The sequence below is a fragment of the Hyperoodon ampullatus genome (genome assembly GCF_949752795.1).
Source record: "Hyperoodon ampullatus genome assembly, chromosome: 17".
Taxonomy (NCBI): Eukaryota; Metazoa; Chordata; class Mammalia; order Artiodactyla; family Ziphiidae; genus Hyperoodon; species Hyperoodon ampullatus.
Window position 1 is genome coordinate 53,303,293 of NC_136930.1, and position 18,906 is coordinate 53,322,198.

Genomic DNA, 18,906 nt, shown 5'->3' on the forward strand with positions numbered 1-18,906 from the left:
AATTTAATGAATACTCTTATGTGTGAAATTCAATACAGGTGAGAAAATGTCACCTTCTGAGTGACACCTTGAAAATGTAGCTATTTATCTTGTATTTTTTCTTCTGCATTAGAAATATTTCCATTTCATAGATTTTTGACTTATAATAATGGCATAATAGATTCATATTTTCAAATGCAAAATGCCATTTAGAATGAAATGATTTGCATTTTGAAATGACTTTTACTTAATGGTTATAGTCTAAATGACAAAGGTTCTTGTGCCTCTAGTATACAAGAAATTCAATTCATCCATATTCTGAAGAACATGTCACTTCAGATGCAAGGCTTTATGTAAGACTGAAGGTCCCATAAACTGAAAATTGTAATTATAGATTTATACAAGAAAACTTCCTCAAGCAATGAATGAGCATCATGAAAATGAATAGTTAAACGCTCTTCAGGGTATGAGAGAGTAGAGTTAATTAAACAACAATATTATAATTATTTATTTATTTATTTATTTTTATTTATTTATTTTTGCAGTATGCGGGCCTCTCACTGCCATGGCCTCTCCCGCCGCAGAGCACAGGCTCCAGACGCGCAGGCCCAGTGGCCATGGCCCATGGGCCCAGCCGCTCTGCGGCATGCGGGATCCCCCTGGACCGGGGCACGAACCCACATCCCCCACATCGGCAGGCAGACTCCCATTGCACCACCAGGAAAGCCCTATAATTTATATATAGTCCTAAGAAGAAGTCGCTTATCTAAAAATATTTCCAGAGCACATGCTTAGTATGTAATTGCAGTGGAGAACAACAGGGATTGTTTCATATTGATGAGCTCTTATTTTATTGTTTAAAAAACTTATTTTGATATACTTTTAACATTCTAGGTTAAAATTGATTATGCTCATTTGCTATTCACTATGAAATACTTTAATTATTTTAGAAGACAAGTATTTTCATGTAAATACTAGAATAACTGTTGAAGGATGAGGTTAGTATTTGTATGATTTTATTTATATAAATTATAGATTATTTATAAAATTATGTATAATTGTAATATTATAAATTTAATGTTAGTAGATTGGCATAAAATTTACTTATTAATTTGTTTCTGTATTCTCTTTCACTACTCCATTTAACTAGAAAGTAGAACTAATAAGAATACATTTTTATTCACTTTGGTCTTATAAGTTTTTTCCTGTAATCCAAGTTATAATGTTGCCTACAGATGAGGTTACTCTAGAATAAAAGAATAACCATATTAACTTGTTTCTATATCATCTAGTTGCAAATGAATAAATTAAGTTTGTCTTAATGTTGGCCTATAAACTATGCCTTTTTCAGAAACACAAAACTAGAATATCACTGGTTTAACTAACATTTCATTTATGGCCTAATTGAAACTTTAAATATATGTATGAATTTCCATTTTAAGTTCAACTGGCATTTTAGCAAGTTTTTCTCTGTTAGAATTCTGCAGGATGCAAGTTAAAGAAATGTATTTATTGTATTTCTATTAAATTTTTTAGTGAATTGATTTATTTTTTGCTATTGTTTAAAGGTTCCCTTTAATATATTACTATAGACAATCTTCAAGGCATTTCAAAGTTTCATTAAAATTTGTTGGCAGATAATTTCTTTGTTTTCTTCTTTTTTTCTTTTCTCTTTTTTCTCTCTCTGTTTTGTCATACATAACAAAAGTTATGCTCATACTTTTAAAAATCTGATTTTTAAACTTGTTTTCTTACCAGAGAATGTAATATTGAATCCTTCATATGATATTGAAAAATCTGAAATGAAGCGCAATTGAGCCCTGAAATTTCCATAGAGACCAGCATTGATTGTTGAAGGAAGTTCTGAACCAGTCAGGCGTGCCAGTGGTTGGGTAAAACTACCATTCTCTGTGATCAGTAAGTAGTCATGATGGTCTTCCAAATGAAAGGTGTGAAAATTGAACTGCACACCTATTAAGGAAAAGATGAAAATTAGACTTATAAACTATATCAGTAAAATACAGTTACCAAACTAACAAAAATCAGAACTCTTCTTACAATTGATTTCTCTGAAAATGAAAGGCACTGCTATAAAATATTCTAAATGTATAGTATAATATCTTTCTTTTGTTTGGGTTTTTTTTCTGTTTGTTTTCTTTAGCTTCTATACAATAAATCATGTCTTAGAAACTACTTGGAAATAAAAATTTTAAATTAATGCCTAAAAAGAAATCACACAAGTTTTCTAAAAATTTCAAAGAAAATGTATATCCTTTATTTAAAATAGAAGTGCTTTGGCAAAAGTAACCACTCACTCAACTTCTAATAGGATAGGCTAGTTTGACTACTTTTCTTTGTAGTTTATATAATGGATTCATACAATGTATGCTCTTTTGGGACTGAGTTCTTTTACTCAACATTAAGTGTGTGAGATTTATCTCTACTTTTGTGTGTGGCTGTAAGTTATTTATTTTTAGTGATCCATTTCATTTTGTGAATAAAACACATTGATTTATCTGTTCAAAAGTTGATGGTCATTTAGATAGTTTGTATTTTAGCACCAAATGCAGATGGTGCTGCTGTGAGCATTCAAGTATGACTTTTGAAGAACATATGTGTTTATTTCTGTTCGATAGATATCTAGGAGTAGAATTACTGGCTCATGTGAAATAAATATACATGTATATGTATACATTTATATATTTCAGCTTTAATAGATACTACTTTACAAAGTGGCTCAGCCAATTTACATTTCCATCAACAAATCCAATTGCTCTGTATCTTCACCAATACTTGAAAGTTTTTTATTTTTTCATTTGTTCTGTCCTGGTGAGTATGGTATGCCATTGCACTGTGGTCTCATGTGAGAGTTTAATGACATTATCTCAAATGCATGTGAAAGGCTAACAATCACACACACAGACACACACACACCATACTGCATGTAAGATACCAAATGGAATAAAGGATGATACCACATTCATCTTTCTCTTGAAGTGTTTAATAAATTTGTTTACTTGATCTAAAAGAATCACCAAAATCTTCAGTAAACAATCCAAAAGCCCAGAGTATGATAAAGTAACATTCTCTAACGTTATTCATCAACTTTATAGTTCCAAATGCTGGAGAGTCTTGGAGTCCTCATTGCTTTTTTTTTTAATTGAAGTATAGTTGATTTACAAAGTTGTATTCGTTTCAGGTATACAGCAAAGTGATTCAGTATATCTGAATATATATATATATATATATTCTTTTTCACGTTATTTTTCCATTATAGATTATTACAAGATACTGAATATAGTTCCCTGCGCTATACAGTGAGTCCTTGTTGCTTATTTTTTTATATATAGCAGTGTGTATATGTTAATCCCAAGCTCCTAATTTACCTCGTTTGTTAAAAAAACAAAAAGTGACATAAAATGAGACCAAAACAAATACACCGAAAACGTAAGCAATGATAAGATGAGTTATTATCGCATGGGTTAGTGATTTCAATTTGGAAAATATTTGAAATGTACAATGATACTATTTTAATTCTTTTTCAAAATGTAACACTTTTTTTCTCTCTCTCTCTCCACAATGAGCTTCTTTTAGGAGGGGTCCAGAAATTAAGTCAGTCTTTCAAATGTTCTTCAGTGTAAGTGTGGTAATTTGCGCTAGACAGATGTAAATAAGAATGAGGTGTCAATGTGGCAAGGAGAAGATGCTTTGCCATCTAGATTAACTATCTAAGTTTACAAAATAATGAATGGAAATTCAGATTAAGTCAATTTGATTTCGATCAGAGACTAAAAGTAAGAAAAACTAGGCAGGTAATACAAGAACAGATAGAAAATAATAAGAAAAAAATCATTATGCATGTTTTTCTTAGAAAAATGTGGTTGTTCTGATATGCACTGAATTAATACTCGGGAAAATTAAAAATTCTGTTAGATAGTGGTGCTAATAAACCCATTGTCAAATATTACATACATAGTCTTTCTGAGACACACTTTCTCCATTTGAAAAATGGGGTTCTAATAGGGTTGTCTTGAAGTTTAAATGAGACAATATAGGGGATGACTTGGCACAGTGCTTTCACAGAGGAAGTACTCAGCAATCGTTAGCTATCATTATTGTTTAATCCTTCAACATGAAAGTAAATTGGTTTCATGTCACTCTGTCCTAGTCAGCTACTTTATAAAAGTAAGCCTCTGTTTATCAGATTACAGTTTAAGCAATAAAATCTGTTTTCACTGCAGCAAAACAATTTAACACCTTCTGCTGAAGGTCAATTAATCCAAATAAGAATATGATACTAAGAACCTACTATATTATAGGCATTATGGAATATAAAAAATTAGAAGATTGTAAATAACTCATGGTCTATCTGAGGGAAAAAGATACATAAAATAAAAATTCAAACATTATGCTAAGTGCTATAAAAGTGATTAATGTGAGTCAATATAGGAGCATAGAAATAGAGGTAGTTTGTCAAAGGTATCAGCAGAGGCTTCTGAAGGCAATGACCTTCAAAAGTGAACAGATGTTTGTGGAAGAGCAACCTTGGGATAGACATTTCAGGAAGAAGAAGTGGACAGGCAAAGACATAAAATCTTAATAGGGCAATGGGTGTTGAAGAATAGTGAGAAACAATCAGTGATTTCAACATCATAGTACCTTCTCATATAAGTGATAATTCAAGAAGCCTTATGAAGGCAATTTTTGTTACAGAAATATAAGAAAAAACTTGGGCTTGAAGTCAAAATATCATGAATATCTAGGTTTTAGTTAGTCATGACACTAACTATGACCTTGAGGGGGTGACATATTGACACATGTGTGCACGTGCATGTGCGCATCTGTGTGTGCTGGGTGAGAGTTTAAATTATATTACCTTGACAATTTCTCCAAACTTTAAGAGATTATCCTTCACATAACTTTGGCTACACTTTGGAATAGTTGTACTTCCAAACAATTTTGTTGACTCGTAAAAGAAAAGCATATAATCTGCATTTCTTGCCATGTAAATACAGATTTAATTAACACTTGCAATCTGTGAAGATGCAAAACCTTAAGTGTTAATTAAACCCCTATTTACATAGCAAGCAGTACCTAGCCCTCCATTTTCTTGTATAATGTAAGGAAGCTTATTTTAAACTCCATTAATCCACTACACACTGAAATAGTAATAACACTGGATGCTTTGGCTAACTTCCAGCAGAGTCTTCCATTATGGAGAACAACAAAAACAACAGTTTACAAAGTATTCTACCTCATTCCTGCTGTACAATACTAGAATACTCATTTTAACAGCATTTTTTTCTCAATTATATTTAATTTCATTAAAATAACAATCCTTATATAATCCTCACTGTCAATAAAAGGATGTATAATTTTAATAAAGGCAAACTTCATTTGTATCTCAAATATTCTATTAGAACTGCAGATATATCTCACATAGTTGAACAGGAGTATAAAAATACATTGTGTAAAAAACACAATGAATTCAAATTATTAAATAAAGCTTTAATTTTTAAAATTGTAATATCATCTTCTCATTGCTAGGATTTTGTGGGTGGGGTTATTTTAGATCTTCTATAGTAAAGTTAATAAGTACAATGTAATAGTAAAAACCAATAAGAATAATATAAGAATAGAGCTAAAACAAAAACCACTTCTCCAAAGCAGCTTTTATCATGAATAAATTAACTCTTTTAAAAAAGATTAGCATGTAGATTTTTTCAGGTAAATAATTTTCATCCATTTTCGTTTTGCTGTATTAGAATGCCCATTTTCCAGTGTCAAGTTTTTGCCTTAACCACTTATATTGTTAATATACTATCTTGGTTGTATTGCATGAATGAACCATACTTAGTACTACAAGGAATTTCATTTATTTGTTCAAAGGACATTTATTAACATCTACCATATGCACAGTGCAATTTTATACTCTCACTCAATTATGTCAGATATAACTGCAGTTCCGACAGAAAATTTGAGACAGATATTTCTAGAATTGTTATAAATTTACACAGGAAATATAGTTATAATAAATGATCATAAACATTTTTAAAACGAGTGTATATAAACATGTACTGTTTGCTTTACAATTGGTTCAGCACTTCAGAGTATCTTCCTATTCCCCTTTGAACTTTTGAAATCAACCCACTGTGCCAGAGACAAAAGCCATCCTGTTTGAGATTCTGTTGATTTGAAAATTCCAAATAACATTAGTTTAATATATCAAAAGAAAATAAATATCTCATATTACCATTCTGACAAAAACATGAGTAAAATACTATAGAAAAGTAAATATAATCCTCTGCTGCAGTTACTCAAATTGAATTTTGTGTTAGCATATTTTAGTACTGATCTGGTTTTGCTCATGCAAAATGACATTGTAAAGGACAATGAAATAAAAATAGATGCAATGAAAATTCAGAAGATAACCCATTATCATTGTATGAGGCAAATTACCTTTTCCATGGGTTACATCAACAGTCCACGTACAATTCAGAGAATTTGGATAAAATTCCGGGTAACCAGGTGATAAGATTGTTCCACTAGGCCCTCTAACATCTCCTCCACATAATGCTGAAAATACAAAGAAATGCAGTCATCTGATCAGGCATAGTTAGAGAGGCAGAGGCTGAACAAATCTCTCTTAAAATAGAATGAGTCTGATTATTTTTGCTTAAGTTACTTCCTGGTAATAACAGCAATGTGTAAAGACCTCTTCCAATACTAAGAAATCATGTCGTCCTTTGCAGCAGCACTAGAGAAGAAAAAGATATGTAATAGTATCTGAGAATTAATACTGGCCCCAGGAGAATTTAGCTCAACTTCCCACATTTGCATTTGAAGTACATACTAATCTTACATATTTCTAATTATAAGAAACATTTGCATAAATTGGTTGTAAATTAAACATGAGTAATTAATTCTTTAGTAGTCCCTCTTTTACTAAGCTTTAAGAAAACAAATTGTTAATTATACAAAATTATTTATTTTAGAATCCTAAAGGGATATATGTCATTCTTCACAGAATTATTTTTAAAACGGTGAAGTAAACTGAAATTTTGAAGGCTGCTTCTGCACTTGTACATTTCTCTGGGAAATATCATGAACAAAAAGGGGTTTCCGAGAGGATATTGATTTTTAAGTAAATACTCCAAGATAATAAAAATAAATAAATGTTTATGAACTGAGGTCAAAGAAATTGAAATTTAATTCAATGTTCATTTACTCTAGAATAAATGACAGTTTACAATGCCTTCTACCATCAGTGGTTATGATATGCCAGATAATTTTACCAGTATTAAAAATTAAAGGAAACAAAGATATAGTCAGGTAAGAATGTACATTCTCGTGGAAGCAGAGAAAAGTTGACTCCTTATTCTATTCCACTTGGAGATGTCTACTCTCTTGGACATGGGCAACATGGGTAAGGGCAGTAAGAACTGTGAATGCATCATACAGCCTTATCTGCTCTGATCCTTGCTCAACTTCCCTGGGATACCAGAAAAGTGAGTTTTGGCTTTATTGTCTTCCATGATTTCTTCCAAGTAGCAACACTGAGAACGAAGAGTTGAGGCAATCTGGCTGCTATTCTACACTGACCTGACTAGAAATTGTAAATCTGCAGTTCCTAGAAGTATTTAAGCAGGCTTAGATTTACATAAATATACACACAATTAAAAATCACTCTTGGGGCTTCCCTGGTGGCGCAGTGGTTAAGAATCCACCTGCCAATGCAAGGGACATGGGTTCGAGCCCTGGTCCGGGAAGGTCCCACATGCTGTGGAGCAATTAAGCCCGTGCGCCACAGCTACTGAGCCTGTGCTCTAGAGCCCGCGAGCCATAACTACTGAGCCCACGTGCTACAACTACTGAAGCTCCTGTGCCTAGAGCCTGTGCTCTGCAACAAAAGAAGCCACCCAGTCAGAAGCCTGTGCAGCACAACGAAGAGTAGCCTCCGCTCACTGCAACTAGAGAAAGCCCACGCACAGCAACAAAGACCCAACACAGCCAAAAATAAATAAATAAATTAATTTAAAAAAACCCAAAAAACAGAACACTCTTCCCTTTGTTACTTCTTTTACTTCACCAAGGAATAAAAGAAGTTCTTGACTAGTACCTCACTTGAAGTTGTCTTATAGGCCACCTTCTTGAGACCAAGATAAGCCTATGCTTCCAATTTCATTTATTATTAAGACATTTACAATAATATTCACGGTCTGGAAGCCTAGGCTCCTGTTTAGAGCCTGCACAGACCTTTATTGGTGATTATTCTTACTGAAACGTTCAATTTTCGTTCAATTAAAAAAAAAAGCCTCATTGTACTTTTGTGATCAAGTTAAGGGCTAGGTATATCATTTCCATTGTATCTTGCTGATAATGGTGGTGCTAAGTTGACCTTTTTTAAATTTTCCTTGTGATTCATTCTGCTTGTCAGAGAACTGTTTATTATTTCATTAGATTATTTTTACAAACAATAATTTGTTCCTAATACACTATATTTCATTTTATTCTCCATTGTGAGAGTCCAACAAAAAACACCTAACAATACAACATGCTATGAATTTGTTGAGTGAAATGTAATGAGTGAAAATGCTCTACTGGATTAAAACCTACAATCTCTATTGAAAGGAGTATGTTTCATATAGCAAGAGTAAAAATCAGTGAGCAGAAGCATTAAAATTAAGAGAGTTGAATTATTTAATTAAATTAAACACAAAAAATAACAGAAAAGAGAAATGTGAAGTTTTAGAAAGTACATCAGACATGTGCTACTGTGCATGCATGTGTGTGTATTTGGTGGGTGTACCAGTTGTAGAGGGAAAGCTCTTCTATTCATCAACATTCTTTCAAATAAAGCTACTTTTAAAATATCCTTCTTTCTGTACGTAGCTAATTTCTTAGAAATTTGCTGTCTGCAAGCTGCACCTACCATATGTGTTGAAGGTGGGCATTAAAAGAACATTCTGCAGGTAAATGAATAAAGTTCAGTAACCATAACACATTAAAATGTTTAGGAGAAATGGTCAGTAACTCATATATTATTAATGAAAATTTATATTGTTACTTAGATTATAATCAGATGACAAAATATAGAGTGCATTTTTATGACACAGTAGAAATTTCTATTATTTGAGAATATTAGTATTGGATAAAGGCCTTGAAAGGAACTGACTCAACTGACAGAATTTCACAGTAAATAATGGGAAAGAATGTGATTAAGTCTCTTTCTCTTCTTTTTTATTTTTTTTTGAAAGATGAAACTGAAAATATGAAAATACTTCTACTTTACTTTGTAATAAAACAGGATAAAATTGCAAATACTCACTCGTTTTTAGCAAAAACAAGACCACTCATATTGAACTTGCAATGTGACTGGTACTACTCTGAAGACTTTTATTTTTATTAACTCAATTAACCGCATAACAACCCTATGAGAAAAGTACTATAATTATTCACAGTTTACAGATGAGAAAGCAGGCACAGAGAGAACTCAAGCAGTCTAGTTCCTGAGTCCACAACCTTAAGTTGACTCAAATCAAGAGCTGATTTTTTTTCCCACATTACAAGTTATTTTTTCTACAAAAAAATACTGTAGCGAACTATGATGTCCTTCGCATGTTTGACTTTTTGGCATTCTACTTCAAATGATCAATCTATATAAACATTATTCAAAGGTATCATTCATTTACTCAGATTCATTTAATACTTTCATCTTCAAATCACTCTCTCTTTAAGCACCTCAAAGCTAAATGTGTCAATATACTTGTCTATGTTCTTATCTTTAATTGATTTCTATTTTATAGATTCTCATTTGTCAATGGCTTTGTGTGTGATTAAAACAATCTGCCATCATCAGCAGCAGCAGCATTTTCATCAACCTAATGAAATCTTTCATCTTTCTAAATGAGATCATTTTACACTGCAAATATTTAGAATAGTATTTGCTTTATATTATTGGCTTTTTGAACAATCACAAAAATTTAGCTACATGTGCATTGATATAATGCACAGTGATAGATGCTAATGCAAGTACGAGTTGTCTTAATTTCTTAATTGGTTAATTTATTACTTCATATTCTCTCAATCTGATGATGCTTGCTTCTCTTAAAAGGTCCCTTCCTGTTAATGCCAATAAGTGTAAGAGGAAATCAAAGAAACAATTAGAATCAATCATGAGAGGCCTAAATGTTAAGATGAATAAAAAAAGAAGTTTTATAAGTGAGATTTTTTTTTTCAGGTAGAAAATGGAACTCAAACACATTGTAAAATACACAGTGGTATAGAAACTATTAAGAAAAATTTTCCAAGAATATTTTTTAAAGAAATGCTGAGAATTAACTCAGTTCAACAGAATATATGACCATTCATAGAGTAAACTTCATTAGAATAAGAATATCGAAAAAGGATGCCATGGATCTCCTGTCTTATCCTTTATATCCCCTCTTCTGAAGGAATTCCAATTTATCCCAATAACCTTGCTAGCTGATGCCATATGTGTTTAGGGATACAAACACTTCTGTAACAGACACAATAGATTTATATGTTCTTGTGAATGGAAGATAGACAAATTATATATCAAATGAATCCTTGAAACACTGCAGAGAATTTAGGGAGCAACAAAATAAACATGAAAAAAACAGTTACTTTATGTTAGAGCAAACAGCTGGCAAAGAAGAGCATCTAAAAGGACAAAGATCATAGCACAAAAAAGTCACAACAGTAGCCCAAAATATGAGCTGAGAGTAATTAGACATATTGTATATGTCTCTACCATAATCTTGGCTATTAGCTTCTTTTTCTCCTTGATTTTTTCCACATATGGTCACTACCTGGTCACATGATAATAATCAAAGTTTTAAAATAGTGAAGTTTCCTCAAAAGCCAAGCCCTTGAATGTAATTGCCCAAACTCAGAAAATTACACCTTACACTTGGTAGAGATACATACTTGGCAATTGCTAAGTTGTCTATAACTAGAACGGATTGTTTCTAGACCATTATCAATCAAACCACTTTGAGTATTGCAATGCAGTAAGGAAATAGCTACCTATTACAAATCCCATTATGATTTTTTGTTTGTTTTTAACCTCAAATCTGTTCTTTTCTCATTTCTAGGTCTGTTTACTTTGAACTGTTTACCCTTATCTGAGACTATTTATTACTTGAGTTCTATGCACCATGCAGACTTGAATTCTTGGATCCTAAATATCAATCCATGTACTCTCTTGCTATGTTAGTCTATGTACTCAACTCTGTCAATAATATGGAAGAAATAAGGGAAATGATAAAGTTTAAGTACATTCAGTTCAATTTTGGGTTCTGCCATTAATCACTTAGGTGACACAGATAATCATGTAATCTCTTTAGTTCTAAAGTTCCCTCCAAATAAGATGGCTATATTGTTTATCAAACAAAATGAGATAAATAATTTGAGGGGAAAATTAGAGTGCCAAGAGAAAGAGTGAAAACAAGGCTTGTCTTAGGCAATTCACGATATGTGGTCTACCTATCTATTTATCAAATAGGGTAGCTATCTTAATTAACAATGTCTAGTTTCTGAAGGGTAGAATCATACCTGGCACATGACCTCAACTTTACCTGTAGTACTCATAAAAACTTTATGTCCCCAGTACACAGAAAACATCTCTTGGCGTGGCTTCTGATATATATGCTGCCCTTGACACTTGTTGGCCAAAGCAGAATGGTATTCTGGTTTTTCCTGTCTGACCTTCTCTAGAGCCATTCAAATCTCAGTTCTATGAAAAACACTGGAGAGATATTAAAGGGTGAGATCTAATCAAAGTGGCTAGTAAAACATGCTGTTTCGTTCTGTTTAAAATCTAACCTCTTATGTTTAGGAGATGTCTTTTAAAAATGTATGTTATAGGAAAAAGAACAACACATGGTTCTTGACCTCAAGAATATAATAAGGAAAACAAGAAAATGAGTATAACTACTATCTACTCCACTAGCTCAAGGAGAACACATAATGTTTGTTCATGCTCCACAATATTTCCTTAGTGCCTACACAGTATAATTAACAAATATTGATTTAATGGATCAATAGGTGGCAATAAGGTAGCAAAAAGTCCCATAACAAGTAGAGAACTACAGGGTCAAGGAAAAGTTGAGATTTTGCCCAGATGCTTTATCCAAGGAAAGCATAATCAAGTCACTGAGTTGTAAGGTACAACATGATAAACATAATGAGTGCTTCTGCATGTCATACATGGAAGTTGTTAAGAGGGTAAATCCTAAGAGCTCTCATCGCAAGGAAAAACTTTGTTTCTATTTCTTTAATTTTGTATTCTGTATGTGATGGTGGATGTTCACTAAACTTATTGTGATAATCATTTCATGATGTGTGTAAGTCAACTCATTATTGCTGTACATGTTAAACTTATACAGTGCTAGATGTCAATTATATCTCAATAAAATTGGAAGAAAAAAATATATAAAAAAGATTAAGTTGGAGACAAATTAACAACAACAAAAAAAGATTGACTAGGAGTTTGGTAAAAATAGTGTTGGAAAGGGCTAGGACATTCTAGTGGAAAGGAAAAACACTGATGAAGGCAAAGGGCAGAAAATAAAAATGCAAAATCAAAATAAAGTAAGTATTCCCAAAAGGCTGGAAAGAATAGTCTGCTCATTCTTTCACTGAACTCAGATTTATTGAGCACCAACTGTGTGACAGGAACTGAACTATTCTTGGCACTGAGGACATAACAGTGAACAAAGTCCCTGCCATACAGAACTTACATTTTGAAAACAAAAACAAACAAAAAAAGCAGACAACAAATACATAATGTTAGAGAGTGGTAAATACTATGATGGAAAATATAAGTGGCATGACAGGGATTACTCTTTTATGGGGAGTTGTCAGTGATATGACTTCTAAGTGGAGACTGAGTGAATTTAGAAAGAAGGACATGTGACTATATGAATCCTATTTCAGGAAGAAGGAAAAAATGAGAGGGGGGTTGGAAGGATGGAATGGGAGGAAGGAGGGAAGGGTTCTCAACATTTGAAAAAAAACAGAGACCTGTGTAGCTGGAGTGAAGTGGCATGAATGAGGGAGAAACTTGTGAAAGATGAGGCATGGGAGGCAGTCAGGGCCCAGATTACTTGGGGGCAGTTAGGTCATGCAAAAGTTTTTGGATTTTGTTCTTCTTGGGATGCTAAGTGCTAGAAGATTCTGGGCAGGGGAGTGCCCTGATCTGCCTTAACTTATAAAATAATTACTCTGGTTGCTTTCTGAAGAGTAGACCTAAGAGATCAAAGGGAAAGTAAAGAGACCCCTCAAGAAATGCACGGTGAAAGATAAGATAACAAATTTACTAAATAACGTAGAATCTAACTGAATCATTTCTCACTTGAGGTTCAAGATTCAAGGTTTCAATAATGAAACAAGATAAATTTAGTAAGATCATTTTTTTACTCAGAAACCTAAGTACACAAAAATAGAATTGAATTAAAAGTATTTGTCCATATAACATGTTAGATAAAAAAAAAAAAAGTCCGATTTTTCAGTCACATATTCCAAGGAGTACAGAATATCCATAAACTATTTAAACAGCTATATGTATGTTTTATACAAAATTCTTAAACATGTGGCATCACTGAGGAAAGAATAACAAATCTACAATTGTACTCTTCATTTTAAAGAATCTTAGTACTTTACTATTGCAGAAAATGTGGGCAGGAGGCCGTGTAATAGTAGACTTGTGCACAGGATCTGGATCAAGGCTGCCTGAGTTTCAATCCTGATTCTGCCATTAACTAGTGGGATGACACAGGGCAACGTACTCAATCTCTGTTTGCCTTAATTTTCTCATCTGTTAAGTGGTGATCATAATGGCACTTACCTCATAGAGTTATTCTGATAAAACAAGTTAATATACCTAAAGCACCTATAGCAGTACCAGCACATGGTAAACCCTCATTAAACGTTAGCTATTATTATCATCACCAACCCTCACTGACTAGTGTGCTTTGTGAATCAATTAACTATGGGCTATGAAGAAACTATAAGAGCTGATGTGTATAAAAGTGAGGCATGCTGTACCTTGAGTATCCAGGCAATCTAGGCCAATGGAGGTTATACTCTTGGATCTGGAAAATCAATTCTGTTTATTCACTTCTCCTCCCTTTAACCCCAGGAAGTTTAGATTAGCTGCCTCTGGGGAAAAAGTTTAAACTGAAGGAAAGACGTAATCAAATCAGTTTACTAGTTATAAGTAGTTGAGTTCAGTTAATTTTAGAGGATTTATACAAAGCTCAGACATTCAAAAAATGAATATAATTTAGCCCTTGTCCAGTTATGCTCAGAATGAAATGGGGATACAAAAGAGGAGGACACATGGTTAAGAATCATGAATTCCATGATTAATAATTTGGACTTTCATTCCTAGGAAACAGAGAGCCATTCAGCATTTTTTGACATGGGATAGAGCATGAAATACACTTAGTGTGAAGAAAGGAGGTTAGATTGAAGTAGTTGGATATTGAATTTAAGGTTGATTGCAGTTGCATTGACAAGAGATGATGACGACCTATGCTGCTCCTAGGAAAACTAGATACACTCACTTTTATTATTAATAATATTTAAGCATGCTGGTATACTTGGACATTATTTTTATTCTCCTGCTTCTTCTGATAACATTGCCACCACACCTTTTTACTTCGGTGAATTTACTCATGCCAATCATGTGGCTTCACCAGGACCTGACAAACATAGTATCTTTACACCACAATCATTTGTCTCCAACCACAAGGATGGATGGACACATGACCTGGAGAAAGCCAATCGTAAAGTGTGCTTCTCCTTTTCTTCAGTTACGAGTATAATTATGGACTGATCAGAGACATTTCTTGGGATTTTTCTAATTAGAATAACAAAGAAGAACTCTCATTCTCCTCTGATTCTGGAAATATGAGGTTACATGTTTCCATCTTTATGAGAGTGTATTCTCCACTTCCAATTCCCCGTATGGAAAAAGCCTGGCTGCAGTTAAAGAGAATGATGCCAATAGAGAGAGAAAAGCCAAGATGGAAATAGAGATATCCTTGAAAATGTTTGAATTCATGATTATAATTAGCAATGAGAAGTATGCCACCCATACCTTTTCTAAGTTTGAAACTTTGAACAACAAATTCTGTTTTCATTTTTTAAAATCAGTTAGAGTTGGGTTTCTGTCACTTACAACCACAAGAACTCTATTACAAATGGTATTGTACCAAATACAGGGAGGAAGTGTTGATGATTCTTTTAAACCTCATTATAAAAACAAATTGACTGGGCTTCCCTGGTGGTGCAGTGGTTAAGAATCCACCTGCCAATGCAGGTGACATGGGTTTGAGCCCTGGTCCTGGAGGATCCCACATGCCGCAGAGCAACTAAGCCCGTGCACCACAACTATTGAGCCTGTGCTCTAGAGCCCGCGAGCCACAACTACTGAGCCTATGTGCCACAACTACTGAGACTTTGTGCCACAACTACTGAAGCCTGCGCTTAGAGCTTATGCTCTGCAACAAGAGAAGTCACCACGATGAGAAGCCTGTGCACCTCAACGAAGAGTAGCCGCTGCTCACTGCAACTAGAGAAAGCCTGCATGCAGCAACGAGGACCCAACACAGCCAAATATAATTGAATTAAATAAATAAATAAACAAACAAAGAAGCAAAAAAACAAATTGACCTAAAGCTGTTACAGAAAAATGATGGCACTGACAGTATTTGAAAATTTAATTATGAAATGACAAATGTAATCTTCCACTTGGCAAAAGAATAAAAGTTAGGAATAGTGTTATAAATAAAAATTAAAGCCCAGAACTAAATAATGAATAGATTTACATTATGTGTGTTTTTATAAAGCAAGTGTGCAAGCACTTCTCAATCATAGGAAAGCAGCTTCTTTCACTGTATTTTCATATGTGTTTTCTGAAAAATGAAGGATTGCTGATTTAGTCTCCACAGAAACAAAGAAGAGGTAAGGACACTGGTATAATATTTTCTATAGCCAGGGACTTGTCACCACAGGGCAGTCTGGTACATTGCCACAGTGCTGCGTAGCTAGGCAAAATTTGGTCTAGTACATGTTGCCTTTCAGACAGGAGGTAAATTCTCTATCTCTTCATTGCATTCATCTGACAACAACATGACACTTTCAATGCTATTATTTCAAGGACCCGAAGCACACAATGGGCACCTAAAATGGTTACCTCAACACATTTTAAAAATACATATAGCATCCTTAGGCATGGGGTAAGTTTGGCTGATTATCAATATTCATTCTTTTGTTTCTTTATTAATGGTTTGATAACATAAAATTGGCAGACTTCAAGATATTCTTTTAAACATATGAAATATTTATATTTATGTTCAGCCTCACATTTTACAAGATTATGTTGGGTTTTTTTTGGTTTATAAATCAGTTTATTTTGCATATTGAATGAATTCTTACCATCACATGTTGGAAGTGGATGACTCCACCAGTGGTTTTTCTCACAAAGAAGGGGCTCTTCATGGCTCAGCCTGTATCCTGGGTCACAACTAAATGAAACAGTAGATCCGATGGAGAAATCATGACCATAGCGATGACCATGTACAGGTATGCCAGGGTCCAAGCAAGAATAGGTGTTTACTGTAACACCTGGAAAACAAAGGGAATATGAAAAAGAGTAAGCTTGATGAGAGTCAAATCACTGAAAATGATTCTCATTGCTTCAAACAATTGTGAGTGATAATTTTTACAAATAAATTAATGTGCCCATAGCTTTACTTAAAAATTAGCAGTTTATTTAACAAATTTTTTGACATTTCCTACCCACAAGGACCAAAAAATCAGACCATTAGTTATATAAAAACTTGAAAATATACAATTATCTATCAAACTTTGTATTATAAATTATATATATATATATACACATATACAATAATAATCATAGCAATAATTAATGTTTGAACTTATTATATTCCAGGTACAACTCTAAAATGTTTGCAAAATTTGCCTCATTTGGTCATTAAAATAATTCTATGAAATTAGTTTTATCATTAAAACTCCATTTGATTGCTTTAGGAGGCTCTAAATATGTCTTCAGAGATTGGTATCTGTGTCTATGGATTTGTTTTGCATCCATTTATCATTGTCTTGTTTTATGTAATATTTAGATATCCTAGAAACATGATTACATCTGTATTTCAAGAAATACAACATAATAAACCCCCTTGGGGTTGGGGGATTGTACTAAAACAAAAAAAGGAAAGTCTATTCTGTGTTATTTTAATTATTTTAATGTGTTTTGTAAACGATAAATAATCTTATCTTATTGGTACAGTTTTTGTAATCTTCCTGTTTTGAGAGGAAGACATAAGGGGTAAAAGTGCCCAAGACAGGGAATAAAATAAAATTCTAGAGTGCAATCACTGGTAGCATTGCAAGAAATCCTTCCCATAAAATTTTGGTTCAACTGGAGAGATCGAGTTTTCTCTTTTAATGGATTCTATTAAAATAAAAATAGAAATTCACCAAACACCAAATACATTTTTAATGTTTTAAGTAGTATAATAATTAAAGTTTTACTCTGCTGATTTTGAGGTATGTGAATGATTCATGTAAAGAAGATAGTTTGGTTTCCTTCAGCTTGAGAAACTTATTAAGAAAGTGTCAACAGAAAAGGTGTTTTATTTGTTTTCTTGGTAAGAAAGGGTTTGAGATGTTACTAAGTAAACCAGAAGACTAATTAGAATAAAAATGAAAGAAAATGATCTTTTGTAAACAAATGTAAATTGAAAATCACTGCCTCCTGGCCAGATTTGACCAAAATCAATGTCTGTTGTGCCTCTCATCAACCTCAGCATTTCTTAGCCTCCACTCTGCCATTTAGGCACTAGCCCTCAATAATAACTTGGACTATTTCACCAGGACCTATAAGTGACAAACTTGCTGTCTGTAATAAAGGCTCTGCCTTAGATAAACTGTTTAGGCTCCTCCAAGTCCTTCTTATGATTAGGTCTGGCCCTTGGGCTCTGTCCTTGGCCCACTTAGTTCAGTTTTAGCAAGAATCTGAACTAAATCTGATGGGTCAGTTTATTGAAAATCCCCACACTTTTTTTTTTTTTTTTTTTTGCGGTATGCGGGCCTCTCACTGTTGTGGCCTCTCCCCTTGAGGAGCACAGACTCCGGACGCGCAGGCTCAGCGGCCATGGCTCACGGGCCCAGCCGCTCCGTGGCTTGTGGGATTTTCCTGGACCGGGGCACGAACCCGCGCCCCCTGCATCGGCAGGCGGACTCTCAACCACTGCGTCACCAGGGAAGCCCAAAAATCCCCACACTTTTAATAACACTTTGCATGATGGTTTAACTTAATCCTTAAAATAATCCTGTGTCTGAGAACATGATTAGGACTACATACCTTGGTTGAAGTGGGACTGAATGTGATATATCGGGCATAGGATAGAACAATGGACAAAACGAAAAAGGTGTCTGCCCATTCTAGCATATTGATACAAATTAATTGCTAGTGAAAATTAATTTTGAAATAGATTTTTAAAAAAAAATGACTACTCTGACTCAGTTTTAACTAATAAATATTAAAGATCTCAATTGAAGTCCTTTAAATTCATTTGAATTCCCAAGTATGTGTTAATCCTCTCGTGGCATTTTACAATAATGTTTAGGAAATATACTTCCATGCCACAAAGCTCTAAATAAAGGGAAGTTAATATAATTAAATAATATTGTGGATAAGGTTAAAAAGAAAATAGCTATAAATATATATTAACGATTTTAAAAACCCATGCGCCTAACCAGATTTACTGAAGAGAGACACCCTACATGGAATATAAAGTTACAAATTTTAAATGCTGAAATTTTCTCCTGAGGGGGAAGGGGGCATAGGAGACTTGAATATAAAAAGAAGTG

General features: G+C 33.5%; 1 protein-coding gene across 3 annotated transcripts in view; it reads right to left on the reverse strand.

The window, feature by feature from the left end:
- The window catches only part of CSMD3 (CUB and Sushi multiple domains 3), a gene marked incomplete at its 5' end in the record, with an annotated part of 1,086,230 nt that overhangs the window by 383,779 nt on the left and 683,545 nt on the right, over window positions 1-18,906 (reverse strand). For all 3 annotated transcript variants that reach the window (XM_079722286.1, XM_079722285.1, XM_079722284.1), the window contains 3 exons: window positions 1,735-1,950; window positions 6,439-6,555; window positions 16,447-16,635. In XM_079722286.1, coding sequence (XP_079578412.1) covers window positions 1,735-1,950; window positions 6,439-6,555; window positions 16,447-16,635 — 522 coding nt within the window. The remainder of the gene's footprint in view (window positions 1-1,734; window positions 1,951-6,438; window positions 6,556-16,446; window positions 16,636-18,906) is intronic.